The following is a 15,877-nucleotide window of genomic DNA, read 5'->3' as shown; positions in this document are numbered from 1 at the left end:
GAGGCTGGGGGGGAAGGTTGAATTCAATCACCGAGGGCCACAGATTTAACCAATTGTGACTCTGTAAGGAAGCCTCCGTAGAAACCGAAGGGTGGGGTTCGGAGAGCTTCCTGGCTGGTGAACGTGTGGAGGTGCTGGAAGCACTTGGAAGCTCCTTCAGCTTCTCTGTGCCTCTCTTCCAACTGGCTGTTCCTGAGTTCCCTCTTTTTATGATAAACTGGTAATCCAGTAAGTACAGTGTTTCTCTGAGATCTGTGAGCCACTGTAGCAGATTAACCCCGGGAGAGGGTTGTGGGGACCCCTGATGTACAGCCAGTCTGCCAGAAGCACAGGGAACAACCTGGACGTGTGACTGGCATCTGAAGTGGGGGGCAGTCTGGTGGGCCTGAGCCCTTAACCTGTGGGATAGGACGCTATCTCTAGGTAGACAGTGTCAGAATTGAGTTGAAATGCAGGACACCCAGCTGGTATCTGAGAACTGCCTAATGGAGGTAGGGGGGTGGGGCGGGGAACTCACACACTGGAATAGAATTGGAATCAGAATCATAGGGCTCATTTAGTCCGGCAATTCTGCTTACACAAACGTAGCCTATAAAAGTCATCATGGATATCTGCAAAGATTTGTTTACAAGAATGTTCTCATAGCTTTCTTTAAAAGAGTAATAAACTGAAAACAATGTAAATGTCCAATAATAGGGAATTGGTAAACATATCATATATCTCCATAGAATACAATACCATGCAGCAATTTAAAATGTTGGGTAGATGACTATTTAAGAATGCAGAAAAGTGTTTATAATACATTATTAAATTTAAAAGAATAATTCCCAAAAGATAATGAGTATATTAAATGTGTATGTATGTGTGTGGGTGTGTATATACATACTCACACATGTACTTATGCTAGTATATACTCAAAAGACTGGAAGATTGTACACCAAAATAGTAACCCATTCAAATGAAAGAATGGAGAATTGCACCAAAATAGGAACAGTAAAAAATTTCTGGGTAGTATAATGATGGTAGTTTAAATTTACCTTTTGTTTTCTAAAATATTTATGTATAGCTTTTGTAATTAAAAATTACTTTGAACACAATGAAAATAGTTTAATATAACAAAAGTGCTTAATAAACAAAAGTCTGATTAAATATAAAAGTAATAAAATCTGATCCTTAAAAAATAAGGAAAATTTAAGTGTTCTATGCCTCTAATACTTTGAAATCAAATTTCCAATAGGAAATCATGAATAATTTTGTTATATTGCTGTAGACTTTTTCTATCTAAATATATGTACACTTTTCAAAGTAATTGAAAACTTGTTTTTTATTTTAGCTAAAGTGGAAGGTCAGGTCAGAGGTCTGCAAACTTTTTCTATAAAGCTCAATAGTAAATATTCCGGCTTTGTGGTCAGTCTCTATTGGAGATTAGTCAATGCTGCCATTATAGTGTAAAAGCAGCCATAAAATAATAGGTAAACAAATGAGTCTGGCTGTTTTCCAATAAAACTTTATTTACAAAAACAAGCAGTGGGCCAGACTTGGCTCATGGGCCATAGTTTTCAGACCCCTGGAGTTAAGTGAACAAATAAACAAACAAACAAAATGCCAACTGTCTGAGCATGCTGGCCAAAGAAGACAGCTTATTTGGTTCCTGTTTCATGTTTACATCAGCTGCAGTTCCAATGGCCATGTTTCTGGGTTGCCACATAGTACTTCTTCCTGTTCAACATCAGTAATAATGATGCTCTTTTACATCCTGATTTATCTACCTTCAACCTGGGGTCCACATAGCAAGGGCCACCCCACCAGGCTATGTGGATGTGGGTCCCACACCAACCTCCTGGGATCAGCCACTCCGGCACCACTCACTGAGCACTCACTGTGGGCAAGGCACTGGGTTGCTATTGCAGCCTCATATCATTGTGCTCAGGGCCCGTGTCTTGTACACTTTTGTATTTCCAATGTCTGGCCCAGTGCCCAGCACATATGGCTCTCAAAAGTAGAGTTGAATAAATGAATGAATGAACTATAAGCAAAGAAAGGATCCTCAGGCACTGTGGCCTGGTAATGAAAAAAGTGTAGGCACATAGTAGGTGTTTCATAGACACGAGTCTCCTTAGTATCTATATATAACAAACTAGTGCTTTAGAAATGTGTTCCTCAAAGTCCTATATGAATTGGAATCACTTGGGCTTCATATTAAAATTAAGGTTTTGATTCAAGAGGTCTGGGTTGAGGCCCGAGATTCTGCCTGTCTAGCCTTTTCAGGGGATGCTGATTCTGAGGTAACAACCGAGCACTACTTGCCTCCCCAAAGCCTCAGTCACCTGCCCACTACTCCTTGAGAAGCTGAGTGTTGCTGGGTCAGAGAAGAAGCCCCTGTCAAGATGGGCCTCACAGGGAACCCCACCTGTACAGTCCTTCGTGGCCCAGAATTAGGCCCTGTTTTACAGATCTAGCAATTCCGTTTGTCAGTCCTTCTGGCATAACGAGACTATCCTGACCACAAAGCATGCTGGAGGCTTCTCCTGAAAAAGAAAAGGCAGACTGAAGGAACTGACCAGGACAGGTCAGACTGCTCTTTCCTCCTCTTCCGCTCCAGAGAGAGTCCAGCATTTCAAGTGGCCACATCTCAAGGAGCAGAGCAAACTCCGGAAGTCGGAGCCCAGTGTTGCTACCCCAGAGTTCAATTCCAGAGGAGGAAGGGCACCCAGGCCTCCTGATTTAGGGAGCCAGAGCTCTCTGGGGTAGGTGGATGCTTAAGTCAGAGTCTAGGGAGGCCAGTGAAGTTGCTGAGAGAGATGTCAGGGACAGGTACTAGAGAACAGGGAAACAGAGGCAATCCAAAAAGCAGGGCCCTGGGTCCTGGGCCCTGGGCTAGTCAGCAGACTGGCCACACATGGGGGGCTGTCCCTGAGGAGGACAGGCACCCTCGGCCCTTGGGGCACGCAGCACAGACGCAGAGACAGTCTCCGGATCCACACACTAGTGGATCCACACACTAGACAGTTTCCGAATCCACACACTCCAGTGTGGCCTCCATCCAGCCTGCTGTAGGTGATTATTGCTGACAGCTGTGACTGGCAGAAACGATCACAGAAGCCATTAGGTAATGCCGAGTGGAATCCTGTAAGCCAGTGGTCGGCAAGCTCATTAGTCAACAGAGCCAAATATCAACAGTACATCGATTGAAATTTCTTTTAAGAGCCAAATTTTTTCAACTTAAACTTCTTCTAACGCCACTTCTTCAAAATAGACTCGCCCAGGCCGTGGTATTTTGTGGAAGAGCCACACTCAAGGGGACAAAGAGCCACATGTGGCTCGTGAGCCGCAGTTTGCCAACCACGGCTGTAAGCCAAGCATGTTAAACTCATGGCCTGTGGGCCGCATGCCTCACTTATTTGGCCCATGTTAGCCTTTGAGTTTGACATGCTTGCAAGCCATCTCAACTAGTTTATCGTAAGAAATATCACTGCCCACCGTGACAGGCAAGCCTTCAGCACATCCTCTTCCTGGTGGAGGAAGCTGAACTAGTATCCGGAGGAGGCCGGATGGACCAGGTCCTTGGGGTCTGCATAGTTCCAGTCAAGCTTGTCCCTAGCTCTGCCAAGCCCCCGGAACTCACACCTCAGCCAGGACGGAGCCCCTGGGTCTTGGTTGGCCATGTAGGAAATTCAAACCATTGTCTCTTTCCTAGACTTAAATACGACCACACGCCCTCTGTTTTCATTGCCATTAACACCCCAATTCTTCCTTGTTTCCCTGTTTTCATAGCGTGTTGTGCGTTCCCAATGTCTCAGAATATTTTTCTTTAGTTACATTTTTGAGCTGGATGACTCCTAATTAAGTTCTCTTCATTTCACCAACAAACTGCCCAGGAAGGTTCAAATAAGCTGTCCCCTTCTCAGATATAATGTGTGGGCTCTTTTTAACATTGCTTAGTCAATAACTATTAAGCACTTATTTTACTGCTCAAATGACCCTAGGCACAGCAGATGCAAATATAAATAAAATATTCGGTTCATAAGGGGCTCTTGGCCCTGGGAGGAAGACAATAATGTAAACAAGTATAGATGGTGCAGAGACCACAGGGGCAGTAATGGGGTCTTGTCCAAAGCACTGTGGAGTTCACAGTGGGGCAAAGGATGCCACCCAGAACTCGGCAAGGGAGTGAGCCACTGGAGATGCAGCCACTTGGGGGCTGAAGCTGGGCAGGTACTGAGTGCACCCATTCTAAGGCCACATGCTTTCCCATTTTCACATCTCCACATCAGTGCGTGTCGTACCGTTGCCGGTGGCCAGGTAGGTGGGTAATTATGTCATAGTTGTCGTTGCCTGGCATCATCAGGCACAATCAGGAGTGCACTGGCATCAAAACTTGCAGAATAGGTGTGACCAGCTTGGGAGAAAATTTCAGAGGCCATAGTGGTGCACTCTTAAGAAATGCAGTTATCCCCAAAGCACCAGATGGCAGAGAGGGCAATGCTGTGTGGAAACCAGAATTAAAAAGTGATCAGGGATAAAATGTTCAGCAATTAGATAGTGGTGATGGTTGCATAACCTTGTAGTAAAAACTGAAAACCCCAGAATTGTACCCTCGGAAAGGGGTGAATCTTATGCTGTGTGATTATAGCTCAATTTTTTTTTTTTTAGGTGGGAAAATGTTTGGGAAGATTAGGAACATTCTAGAGATAGATGGTGGTGATGGTAAGTACGATATGAATGTGCTTAATGTCACTGAATTGTATTATAAGTGATTAAAATGGTAGATTTTATATGAGATATGTTTTTTTAATATATTCTTATTTATTTCAGAAAGGAAAGGAGAGGGAGAGATAGAAACATCAGTGATGAAAGAGAATCATTGATCGGCTGCCTCCTGCATGCCCCACACTGGGGATTGAGCCTGCAACCCAGGCATGTGCCCCGACCGGGAATGGAACTGTGACCTCCTGGTTCATAGGTCGACGCTCAACCACTGAGCCATGCCGGCTGGGCCCCAGTTAACTCTTTGAATCCTCATGTACACTCTAAATAGTTCAGGTAGAAGGACAATGTGAGCTCCTCATTTTTGTCCTTCAAACTCAGTCCTCTGGGCTTTTTGGAAATCTGTATTTAGGTTGCAATTGGGTCAAACGTTTTCATGATCACTTGTCGCCTTTTTGCCATTCAGCCCTGATGATACTTTTCTGATCAAAGTTTCATCACTTCAAGATGAGCACCATCTTTCTTCAGGGCTGAGAACAGCGCCCAAACTCGCATGTGCTGATATCAGGAGATGGATTGGAGGAGAGTAAAGGGCTGGGTGCATGCTGACACGCCTACTCCATCCTGCCAGAAACTAAGCTCCTCTCACCTCCCAACCAAGCCATGCTGAGTTGGAAGCACCCAGACGGTTGGGACGGAATGCACACTAATGAAGAGTTGGGGTTTTGGAGTCTAAGAGAGCTAAGTCTCTGCTGACATTTTTTTCAGCTGTGTGCCATTGGGCCGCTGACTTAAGCTCTCTGAGCCTCAATTTGTCTGTAAAATGAGGGTAGGAATAATGCCCACTTTACAAGGGTTCTCGTGAAAATTAAATAATGCATGAACTAGTAAACTGCCCAGCGGAGTGCATGACACATGATAAGCACAACATAAGATTATAACATCGCTGTGGGTGGGTCGAAATTGGGGAGTTTGACACGCTTCTCTATCGCCCCAGCAGCAAGTGCAGCCAGAACAGTATGGATGAAGCAGCGTTTTTCAAGTGTTTGGGCACCATCTTCATAGGAAATAGTTGTATGTTGCAACCCAGAACACATAAACAGACACATGGCTTAAACAAAACGAGTTTTACCTAACAATACTTACCTTTACACTCTGAGACCTGGTCCTTCATTCATCTGTTTTGTTTCCTTTTGAAATTTTTCATACCTACAGAAAAAAATTGAAAGAATGACATGAAAACACTCCTCAGCGAGAGCAGGTTTGTCACCCTCAGCGATACTGACACTTGGGGCTGGGTGCTTCTCCGTTGCGGGTGCTGTCCTGTGCATCGTATGATATGTCGCAGCATCCCTGGCCTCCCAGGTGGCATTAGCACCCCACACATACACCGAGTTATGACAACCTGTGGTATCTCCAGACATTGCCCAATGTCCCCTGAGAGGCAATGTCGCTCCCACTGAGGCCCGCTGACCTAGACCCACCAGCGGATAACGTTTTGCCATATCACTTTCCTTTTCTCTCAAGACACACTCCTGCACACACACACACGGACACCATTTTGGGTTGAACTATTTGAAAGTACATGACAGACATCGTAGCACTTCACACCTCAACAGTTCAGCAGGCACCTCCTAAGAATAAAGACGTTCTCTTATACAGCCACAACTCCGTGCTGCGCCTAAACGATTAATGTCCCTTCAGTGTATCCTCTCTCCTTCCTCCATGTTGTCTGTCATCCACTAAGTTGATTTCATGCTCCACGTACGGGTCATGACCTAGAGTTTGAAGGCTGGAGAAGGAGGGTGACAGAAGTGGACGTAACTGTGTCCGATAGATCTTTAAACTCCAGAGCAAGTCCGTCCTGGCCCGTGGGAAAGGTGGACATAAAGCCCCGAAGCCCAGGGCATCTTTACAGGAGGTGTGGGCGGAAGCTGCTGCTTTTCCCTTCCCGGCTGCTTCCACCTCCCGGAGCACAACCCCCAAGGCAGCCCCGGGAGCAGCCATCCAGCCAGCCCCACCCTGCAGGGACCAGCCGCGCGCCCAGGCGCCTGCGGTGTGCCCTGGCTTGTCTGCCCAGGGCTGGCGGGGCCTGCCAAGTTGGGTGCGCAGCGGCCCGACCACATCACAGGCCAGGGCTCGGGCTCAGGCTCAGGCAGGCCGCCCACCCCTTCCCTGTTTGCTAAGCTCCTTTCCTTAACCTGCCCTGGCTCCAGGAAAGTGGTTACAAGTAGATGCAGAAACTGCCAACAGGCAAAGGCTGAGACACATGAAAGTGTGTGAGTCACTGGCCCTCTTTGATTCTCCTGACCTTATAAACCTGGCCTTTGAATCTAGCACCGGGATCCAAAGAGCAGCGAAACTTGAAAACGAAGACTACCCAACACGGAGGGAGACGTGGCCCCTGGAGCCCCCTGGGAAGTCCCCGAGGAGGTCTGGAGAGCTCCTCCCAGGGCCCGGGGAACACCCTCCATCATCCTGGCAAGGAGGCCCCCTCTGTGCTGGCTCTTGGTTTTGTTTCTTACACACGAAGGAAACCTGTGCAGGCCTGACTTCCTTGACAGTCAAGGCTTTCCCCAGCTTCAAACTGAGAAGTAGGGGAGTTAGATCCGCTCTGGTATTGGAAGAGAAAGAAGAACTGACTGAAAAGCCAATGAAAAACCTTCAGTGGAACCGACTGTTAAGTCTAGGAGGCAGTTGTTATGGCAACAGCCCATCACCCCTAACAAGACCCCAGAATACATGCTATGCATCTCCAAGCCAGGAGTGTTGGAGAGACAGGGGGCAAGATACAGACGGGGAAGTTCCGTGGTGAGCCACAAAAAGAAATGAATTGTCCCAGAACCGAAGCAAGGCCATTTCCCTGGCTTCTCCTGCGCTGCCCCAATGAATCGGAGCAAAGGGGGAGAAGGCCCTTCCAAAGCAGGCAACAGAGCGAGAATGGTGACCAGCAGCAGCTACGGGCCACAGGGCCCACATGCTCTCTGCCTGCAAACTGCTTTCCCCTGCTGTTAGGCCCGGAGTGCCTCCAAGGCTGCTTCACAATCCTAAACCATCTCATTTGTTTTCTGTGTATCTCCCCCCCTGGTTACAGGGACATGAGGCCTTGTCCATTTTGCTATCCTCAATGAGAACGTAATAAGCAGCTCTCAACAGATATTTGAACAATGAGTTAGTGAGTGAGTGAGTGAGTGAGTGAGTGAGTGAGTGAGTGAATGAACACAGTCTCCATCAGGTCAAGTGTGCTCCCCCACTTAACAGAAAAAAGCAAAGCACAGAGATGTCAGCTTCACCCAGCTAATCAGTGGAAAGCCTGGGCCTCAAAACCAGAACTCGGGACTCCAGTTCCCACGCTGCCTGAAACCAAGAGACATGCCAAGCAACTCTATCGCTTACTTCTCTCATTTCCTTGGTCCTACAGTTTGGCAGGATTCGTAGGACAAGGGAGGAAGGCTTTGCTTTCATCCGCTTGCGTCTAAAATCCACAGGACACATTTCCAAACTGTGAGGAACTTCCTTTGCACCGTTCTCTTAAAGGCACTCCACAGTGAGCCCAGGGCCTGCCTTCGGATGACTGGGTTTTGTCTTCAGCATCCCACGAAACCCTTTCCCCACCCACAAGATGAACACTTAGCACCCTGTGATTGCTGAAGAGGCCCAACCAGAGTCAACTCCCAGGTTGGTAACAATTTTCTATGTTCTGGATAACGGAGCTGGTTAGATAGATAAATGCCTAATTTTAAGAGGCCCAGAGGGATAAAATGACTCAAATTAGATCACAAACAAGTTGGCCAGAGTGAATAACCTGGATGTATAGTTAAAGGGAAAGCAAAAAGGAAGGAAGGAAGGAAGGAAGGAAGGAAGGAAGGAAGGAAGGAAGGAAGGAAGGAAGGAGGAAGGTTGGCAAAGACAAGGAAAAAATACCTTGTGATGTTTCAAGCATTTCAGATTAGTACGTGAGAAAAGAAACATTTAGGGACATAGGGATCTTCCCAGGATCTCTCCCGCTACCAGCACAAGTGATCATTCCTCTACCTCCCCACATCCAGCTATGACTTCTTATTAATTGATCCATTCCATCTCTTTTAAAAGCGCTGAGGATTGTGCTGGTTTATCATCTCAGAACCCGAGTCTCTGATATCACAAGGATATTGTACAAGAACAAGCTAAGAACAGAACTAAATTGTGTGACTTCCCGCCAAATCCCTAAAATTTGGCGCACACACACACACACACACACACACACACACACACACACACACAAACACACGCGCGGCTCTCAGGCACTGTCACCAGCACTTCCCGCAGCCCAGCTAGAGAGTTAGCGGCAAATGGGAGTCCCCGAGAAATTACACTCTGAGGCATCCATCTGTCTGCAGCTGAGCCTTGTGCTGCTCTGGGGCACCCCACCAGACAGAGAGAAGGAGAAGGGCACTCACTCTCTGTTGATGTCGTCTGGCCCAGGCCCTGGCTGGTGTTCTCCAAATGGTATTTTAATCTTCCCAACAACTCCGCAAAAATCCCCTTTTAACAGATGAGGAAATTAAATCCCAGAAAGGCAAGTACTTTATTGAGAACACAGCTAAAAATCTGACTCTGAAACGTTTGCTCTTTTCATTAAACCAAACTCCCAACTCATCCTTCTAATTTATTTCAAGCTGAAAATACACAGATTTCTATTCTCAAAAGTATGTTTACTTTCCCCCAAAAAAATGGAAACTTTAAAAAAAAATTAACCACAAATAATATTAAAATTGCAAATTAGGGTGAAAAGTCAAGGGCACATGCTAAGATTTTTCTCTCAATGTAAAGCACACCCATGTAGACGGGAGACTGAGTACTTCAGCATATCCTCACAAAGAGCTGGAATGTCTTCTTTACCAAATCTGGCAGTCTCCCGCTGTCGGCAGTGAGAGAGCAGGCCAGTGTCGAGTTAGACCCTTCAGGGCTTATAACTGTAGCCTCCCCACACTGGTCAGTGACTCCATAGCAGAAAGAATACATGCTTTGCAAAGGTTGACCTTTCTCGTTACAAAGTAGACAGGATTCAAGATTTTCCTGTGTCTGAAAGCATTCTTCCACTCGGTATACTGTTCTGAGCGAAAGGAGAAAAAGGTGCAGGGTAAGGGCCAGTGTGCTAGAGTTGAGTATATCTCATGGAACGTGCATGGGGGGACTCGTCCATCAAATGTCTCACTCATTCAAAATAAAAAGTTATCAGCCATTGGTTCAGTATGGAGATTCCTCAAAAAAATTAAAAATAAAACTACCATATGACCCAGCAATCCAACTTCTGGGTATTTAGCCCAAGAAATAGAAAACACTGGTTTGAAAAGATGTATGTACTCCTATGTTCATTGCAGAATTATTTACAATAGCCAGATATGGAGCAACTAGGTGTCCATTAATAGATGAAAGCATACAGATTATGTGATACATATATACAATGGAATATTACTCAGCCATAAAAAAAAGAATAAAATCATTCTATTTGTAACAACATGGACGGACCTAGAGGGTATTATGCTAAGTGAAATAAGTCAAACAGAAAAAGACAAATACCATATGATTTCACTTGTACATATGTGGAATCGGAAAAAAAATATATGAATGAACAAGCAAAAAAACAAACAAAAACAAAAAAACAACCTCATAGATAAAGAAAAACTGAAGGTGACCAGATGGGAAAGGACTGGGAGATGGGCAAAAAACGTGAAAGGAATTAAGAAGTACAAACTGCCAGTCATAAAAATGTCACAGAGATGTCAAGTACAGCATAGAAAATATAGTCATAATCTATATAATAAAAGCCTAAGCGACCATTACGGTGGTACGAGCAGAACGACCGGCCGCTATGATGCGCACTGACCACCAGGGGGCAGAGCTCAATGCAGGAGCTGCCTCCTGATGGTCAGTGCGCTCCCACAGGGGGAGCTCTGCTCAGCCAGAAGCCAGACTCATGGCTGGAGAGTGCAGCGGCGGTGGCAGGAGCCTCTCCTGCCTCCGCAGTAGTACTAAGGAGCAGCAAGCCGAGAGATAAGGAGCAGCAAGCAGGCAGTGGTAAGGAGCGAGGGGTCCTGGAGTGCGAGAGGGCATAGGCCGGGCTGAGGGACCCTCCCCCCCACAGTGCACAAATTTCATGCACCGGGCCTCTAGTATTGTAATAATTATGTGTAATGCCAAGTAGGTACTAGACTTATTGTGGTGATCACTTCATAAGGTGTATAAATATCTGATCCATTGATTTCCTTTTAAAGTCAGGCTGATCCACAGACCTTTAGTAACAACAATTATAGCTTAGTTTATAAAATTACATTAGAAATATGCTGAGTTACTGAGAGTAAAGATGTCACATGGGCTCAGACATCATATTAACAAATCAAAATGCAGCATCTGGCCCGCCCAGCATGGCTCAGTGGTTGAGCATCGACCTATGAACCAGGAGGTCTCAGTTCGATTTCTGGTCAGGGCACATGCCCGGGTTGCTGGCTCGATCCCAGGAGGCAGCCAATCGATGATTCTCTCTCATCGTTGATGTTTCTATCTCTCTCTCCCTCTCCCTTCCTCTCTGAAATCAATTTTTAAAAAATGCAGCATCTGTACAATATCATTCGAAAGTTCAGGACTAGGAGTATTTATCAATTGAGCAAATTTGCTGAGATGGTTCCTTGTGGGAGAACTGTGGTCAGTAGGATTAAAAAAGGAGTTTGGGGCTCCACTGGGGAGAGCCCTAAATGGACAGACTAAGAAGAGGATGCTTTTTCCCTCTCCATGTAGGTGTTAATTTTGGCACACATATTGAGGTTTATGGCCCTTAATGGTGTTTGTTTATTTTAAAAAGTTAGGGGGTACATAGCACTGGTTTTCTTAGACAATAATCTTTAGATAGAATGTGTTCCTGAATGAGGGTCAGTGCTGTACTTAGCTCTCATGACCAAGTCTATATCCTGATTGCCTATTACAAAGCAACTCCATTACCATCCTTCACCCTCCCCCCTTCTATTATCAATGAAATGTCCTGTTCTGTTTTTAGCTGAAAGAGAAATCTCTGATCTCTTTAAAAATAAATGAAAATGAGATATAATTATGTATGGTTACAACCCTAACCATAGGGTTGGTCGATATAAATGTTGCAATATTTTATTGGTCAGCTTCTGATCCACCACATGAAACATCTTTCAAAAAATTTTTTTATTTCAAACACTTCTCCCCACCTCCATTGACTACATCATCATTCCAACCATTGTTCCCAATGGACAAGACAGAGTTTTTTGCAGCATCCAGATTGGGGGTGGGGGGATGAGGGGAGGGGGCGCTTAACGAACAGTGTTGCCTTTAGTTGCAGAAGAAGGGGCATTTCTATTTGACTGTTTTAGTAGTAGCTCCAACTCATTTTCTTGCCTGGAACACCTCACTTCATAATTAGCTCAACTCTCTCTGTGGCTTCACATACATGCCACATTTCAAAGCACACGAAACAGGGTCTGTACAGTTTGAGGAAATTGGATTCCCAAGTTTTATTCCCTGGGCCAGATTGGATTCTAGTAGCCTGAGATATTCTTTCAACAACCAAAAGTTTTTCCTCCCTGTTGTAAAATCCTTCAATAAAAAATGTTTACCCAAAGAACAGAGAAAACTAGCAAAAGAAGGAGTAGAAGGAAGGAAGGGAAGAAGGGAGGGAGGGAGAGAGGGAGGGAGGGAGGGAGGGAGGGAGGGAGGGAGGAAGGAAGGAAGGAAGGAAGGAAGGAAGGAAGGAAGGAAGGGAGGAAGGGAGGAAGGGAGGAAAGGAGGGAGGAAAGGAGGAAAGGAAGGGGGCGGGGGAGGAAGGATAATTGACATTCTTCATAAAAACCCAGAATGAAGGCTCTCCATGTGAGTGCAAAGATACCCTCCCTTTCATAGTAGCTTCTGAAAATGTCCTCCTCTCTTGCAAATGAGAACTGTCTGTCCTATCTTTTAACAAATACTCCTCCATGAAATAACACATGTGCCTGGAGTTGGTCAATAAAAAAGACCGTTTCTGGATTAGTCAGCCCATATTTTGAAGAATCTGTAGACTGAAAAGACTGGAGGCCTAAGGCAAGAACTTCTGCCCCCCAAGGAAAGACGGAATCCAAGCCAGGGATACTTGGCCCGGTTTTAATAGCATATAGAAGCCTCAGAGTTGGGAGGGAAAAGAAAACAAACAGCTGAAACACCAGCTTTTTCTTCCTCCCTCCTTAGACATTTTTAAGCTAAAAAAGGAAAAGAAATCCTCCAATGTTTTTCAAGGTCTTTAGACCTCTAAACATACTGATTAATAATTTTATAAGCAAATTAACTTGCTTGTCACACAGAAATATATTCTGAAACCAACAATGACACTGTTGTACACATTCAGATTCTCCCAAATTTCACACATCTAACAATACTTCACATTGTTTCTAATTATGCACTATTCATTCAATAAAAATGCATTGAGCCCTAGCCAGTTTGGTTCAGTGGATCGAGTGTCGGCCTATGGACTGAAGGGTCCCCAGTTCGATTCCCAGTCAGGGCCCATGCCTGGGTTGTGGGCTCGATCCCCAGTGGGGGGCATGCAGGAGACAGCCAGTCAATGATTCTCATCATTGATGTTTCTATCTCTCTCTCCCTCTCCCTTCCTCTCTGAAACCAATATATATTTTTTATTTTTTAATGCATCGAGTTTCTGCTATGTGCCAGGCACCATGCTAGAACCTGAGGATAAAACAGCAATCAAAGAAGACACAGCCTCTGCCCTCGTAAACCTTACAGTCAAACAGAAGAGAAGGGCTTTAAGCAATAATTACACAAAGAATTCGCTTTTTTCTCCCATGGATCTTAAACCCCAAATCAATATGAATCTACCCTGATATAAACATGTCACTGCCACGTGGTACTTTTATTATGGAAGTGGTGCCTCACACCGGCACGCAGACAGGGAAGGTGTAAGAAGTGTGCTCTAGCAGAAGCTGTTGATGCCACACCCATTTCCTTCTCTCTTTCATTTCAGGGCAACTGCCCAACTTCCAGCTGCCAACCTGCATGTCTTTGCCCAAAGGCTTTCGCTGCCTGCTGGAGCTCGCTCTGCCAGGTAATTCACACCCACCACTCCCACCAGCAGCTGCCCTCAACCAACAAGTGACAGCCTATCTCCATTCTAGTCTAAAAACCTCAGGGAACAAATCATTGGCCCAATCAGGTGCCCATTGGGACCAGAGTGGCAGGGTCATGGAAAAATACGGCTGCTTCAGGGGATGGACAGGGGGTTTGAGGGCATACAAATAGTAAGTAATTACAGGATCAGTTGAATACTATTTAGGTAATTGTTGGAGGATGCATATTATAAAATATGTCAGTAAACTGGTGTCAACAAATATGAATCTCTCATATAAAGGTGAACACTGGGGAGTAGTAGGATTAAGCTTGCTACAGTAGCACAGTGTTTTAAGAATCGGCCCTGCCAGGTTTGGCTCAGTGGATAGAGCATCGGCCTGTGGACCGAAGGGAGCCGGTTTCGATTCCGGTCAAGGCCACATACCTCAGTTGCAGGCTCCTCCCTGGCCCAGGCCCTGGTTGGAACTCGTGCAGGAGGCAACCAATCTATGTGTTTCTCTCACATCGATATTTCTCTCTGTCTTTCCCCTCTCTTCCATTCTCTCTAAAAATCAATGGGACAATATCCTCTGGTGAGGAGGAAGGAAGAAAGGAAGAAAAGGAAGGAAGGAAGGAAGGGAGGAAGGAAGGAAGGAAGGAAGGAAGGAAGGAAGGAAGGAAGGAGGGAAGGAAGGAAGGAAGGAAGGAAGGAAGGAAGGAAGGAAGGAAGGAAGGAAGGAAGAAAGAAAGAAAGAAAGAAAGAAAGAAAGAAAGAAAGAAAGAAAGAAAGAAAGAAAGAAAGAAAAGGAAGGAAGGAAGGAAAGAAGGAAAGGAAGGAAGGAGGAAGGAAGGAAGGAAGGAAGGAAGGAAGGAAGGAAGGAAGGAAGGAAGGAAGAGAAAGAGAAAGAAAGAAAGAAAGAAAGAAAGAAAGAAAGAAAGAAAGAAAGAAAGAAAGAAAGAAGAAAGAAAGAAAGAAAGAAAAGAAAGAAAGGAAGAAAGAAAGAGAAAGAAAGAAAAGAAAAAGGAAGGAAGGAAGGAAGGAAGGAAGGAAGGAAGGAAGGAAGGAAGGAAGGAAGGAAGGAAAAGAAAGAATCAGACAGACTTACTATCTTAACTTCTCCACTTACTATGTGACCATGGACAAGCCTTCTAACCACCCAGAGGTCAAGATCCTCTTTCACAAAATAGTGATAACTCCTGCCCACGGGGTTGTCGGGGAGCTAAGTGAGAAAAGACATGTAAAATGCTAGGCACAGTATCTGGCCCACAATAGGTATGCAGCTTGTTACTCCCCTCCTGCCTGCCTTCCTTGGATAAGTAGAGTGGGGCTAAGTCATGGTAACGGTTCAGCTCATAGCAACTTTATTCATAATAATCATCACTGAAAAGAACCCAAATGCCTATCATCTGGGGGAAAATAAACACTTTGTGGCATTGCCATACAATGGAATACAGCTCAGCAATAAAAAGGAATGGACTGTGATATACATACACTGCCAACATAGATGAAGCTCAGATGCACTATGCCACATGGAAGAAGCCAGACTCAAAAGGCTACAAACTGTATTTCCTTTATATAAAATTCTTTTTCCAAGGCCAAACTATGGTGATAGAACCAGCTCAGTTGTCATCAAGAGCCAAGAGGTGAAGAAGGGAATTGACTATAAATGGGAAGAAAGGAACTTCGGAGGATGATAGACACGTTCTTTATCTTTTAAAAAATATATATTTTTATGGATTTCAGAGAGGAAGGGAGAGGGAAAGAGTGATAGAAACATCAATGATGAGAGAGAATCATTGATCGGCTGCCTCCTGCACGCCCCACACTGGGGATCGAGCCACAACCCAGGCATGTGCCCTGACCAGGAATTGAACCGAACCATGACCTCCTAGTTCTTAGGTCGACACTCAACCACTGAGCCACACCAGCTGGGCTGTTCTATATGTAGATCATGATGGCCGTTACACAGGTATATATATCTTTGTCAAAACTCATCAAATTGTGCACTTGAAATCGGTGAATTTTGTTTTGTAAATTACACATCAATAATGCTGACAAAAATAAAGAAGAACA

The 15,877-nt window shown here is 45.1% G+C and overlaps 1 protein-coding gene across 3 annotated transcripts in view; it reads left to right on the top strand.

The window, feature by feature from the left end:
- The window catches only part of SPRED2 (sprouty related EVH1 domain containing 2), a 197,551-nt gene continuing 181,674 nt past the window's right edge, over positions 1 to 15,877 (top strand). Inside the window, exons 1-5 of one of the 3 annotated variants that reach the window (XR_008558536.1) lie at positions 1 to 228; positions 4,654 to 4,707; positions 8,245 to 8,385; positions 13,721 to 13,801; positions 14,175 to 14,344. Coding sequence is in view for 1 of the 3 variants with exons in the window: in XM_054728136.1 (XP_054584111.1) it covers positions 4,696 to 4,707; positions 13,721 to 13,801 (93 nt within the window). In the remaining 2 variants the exon portion in view is untranslated. Of the gene's footprint in view, positions 229 to 4,653; positions 4,708 to 8,244; positions 8,386 to 13,720; positions 13,802 to 14,174; positions 14,345 to 15,877 lie in introns of those variants that run through there. The other 2 variants (XR_008558535.1, XM_054728136.1) reach the window with 2 other exon arrangements.

This window comes from Eptesicus fuscus, chromosome 16 (assembly GCF_027574615.1).
Source record: "Eptesicus fuscus isolate TK198812 chromosome 16, DD_ASM_mEF_20220401, whole genome shotgun sequence".
NCBI lineage: Eukaryota > Metazoa > Chordata > Mammalia > Chiroptera > Vespertilionidae > Eptesicus > Eptesicus fuscus.
This window is presented reverse-complemented; position numbering and strand designations above follow the sequence as displayed.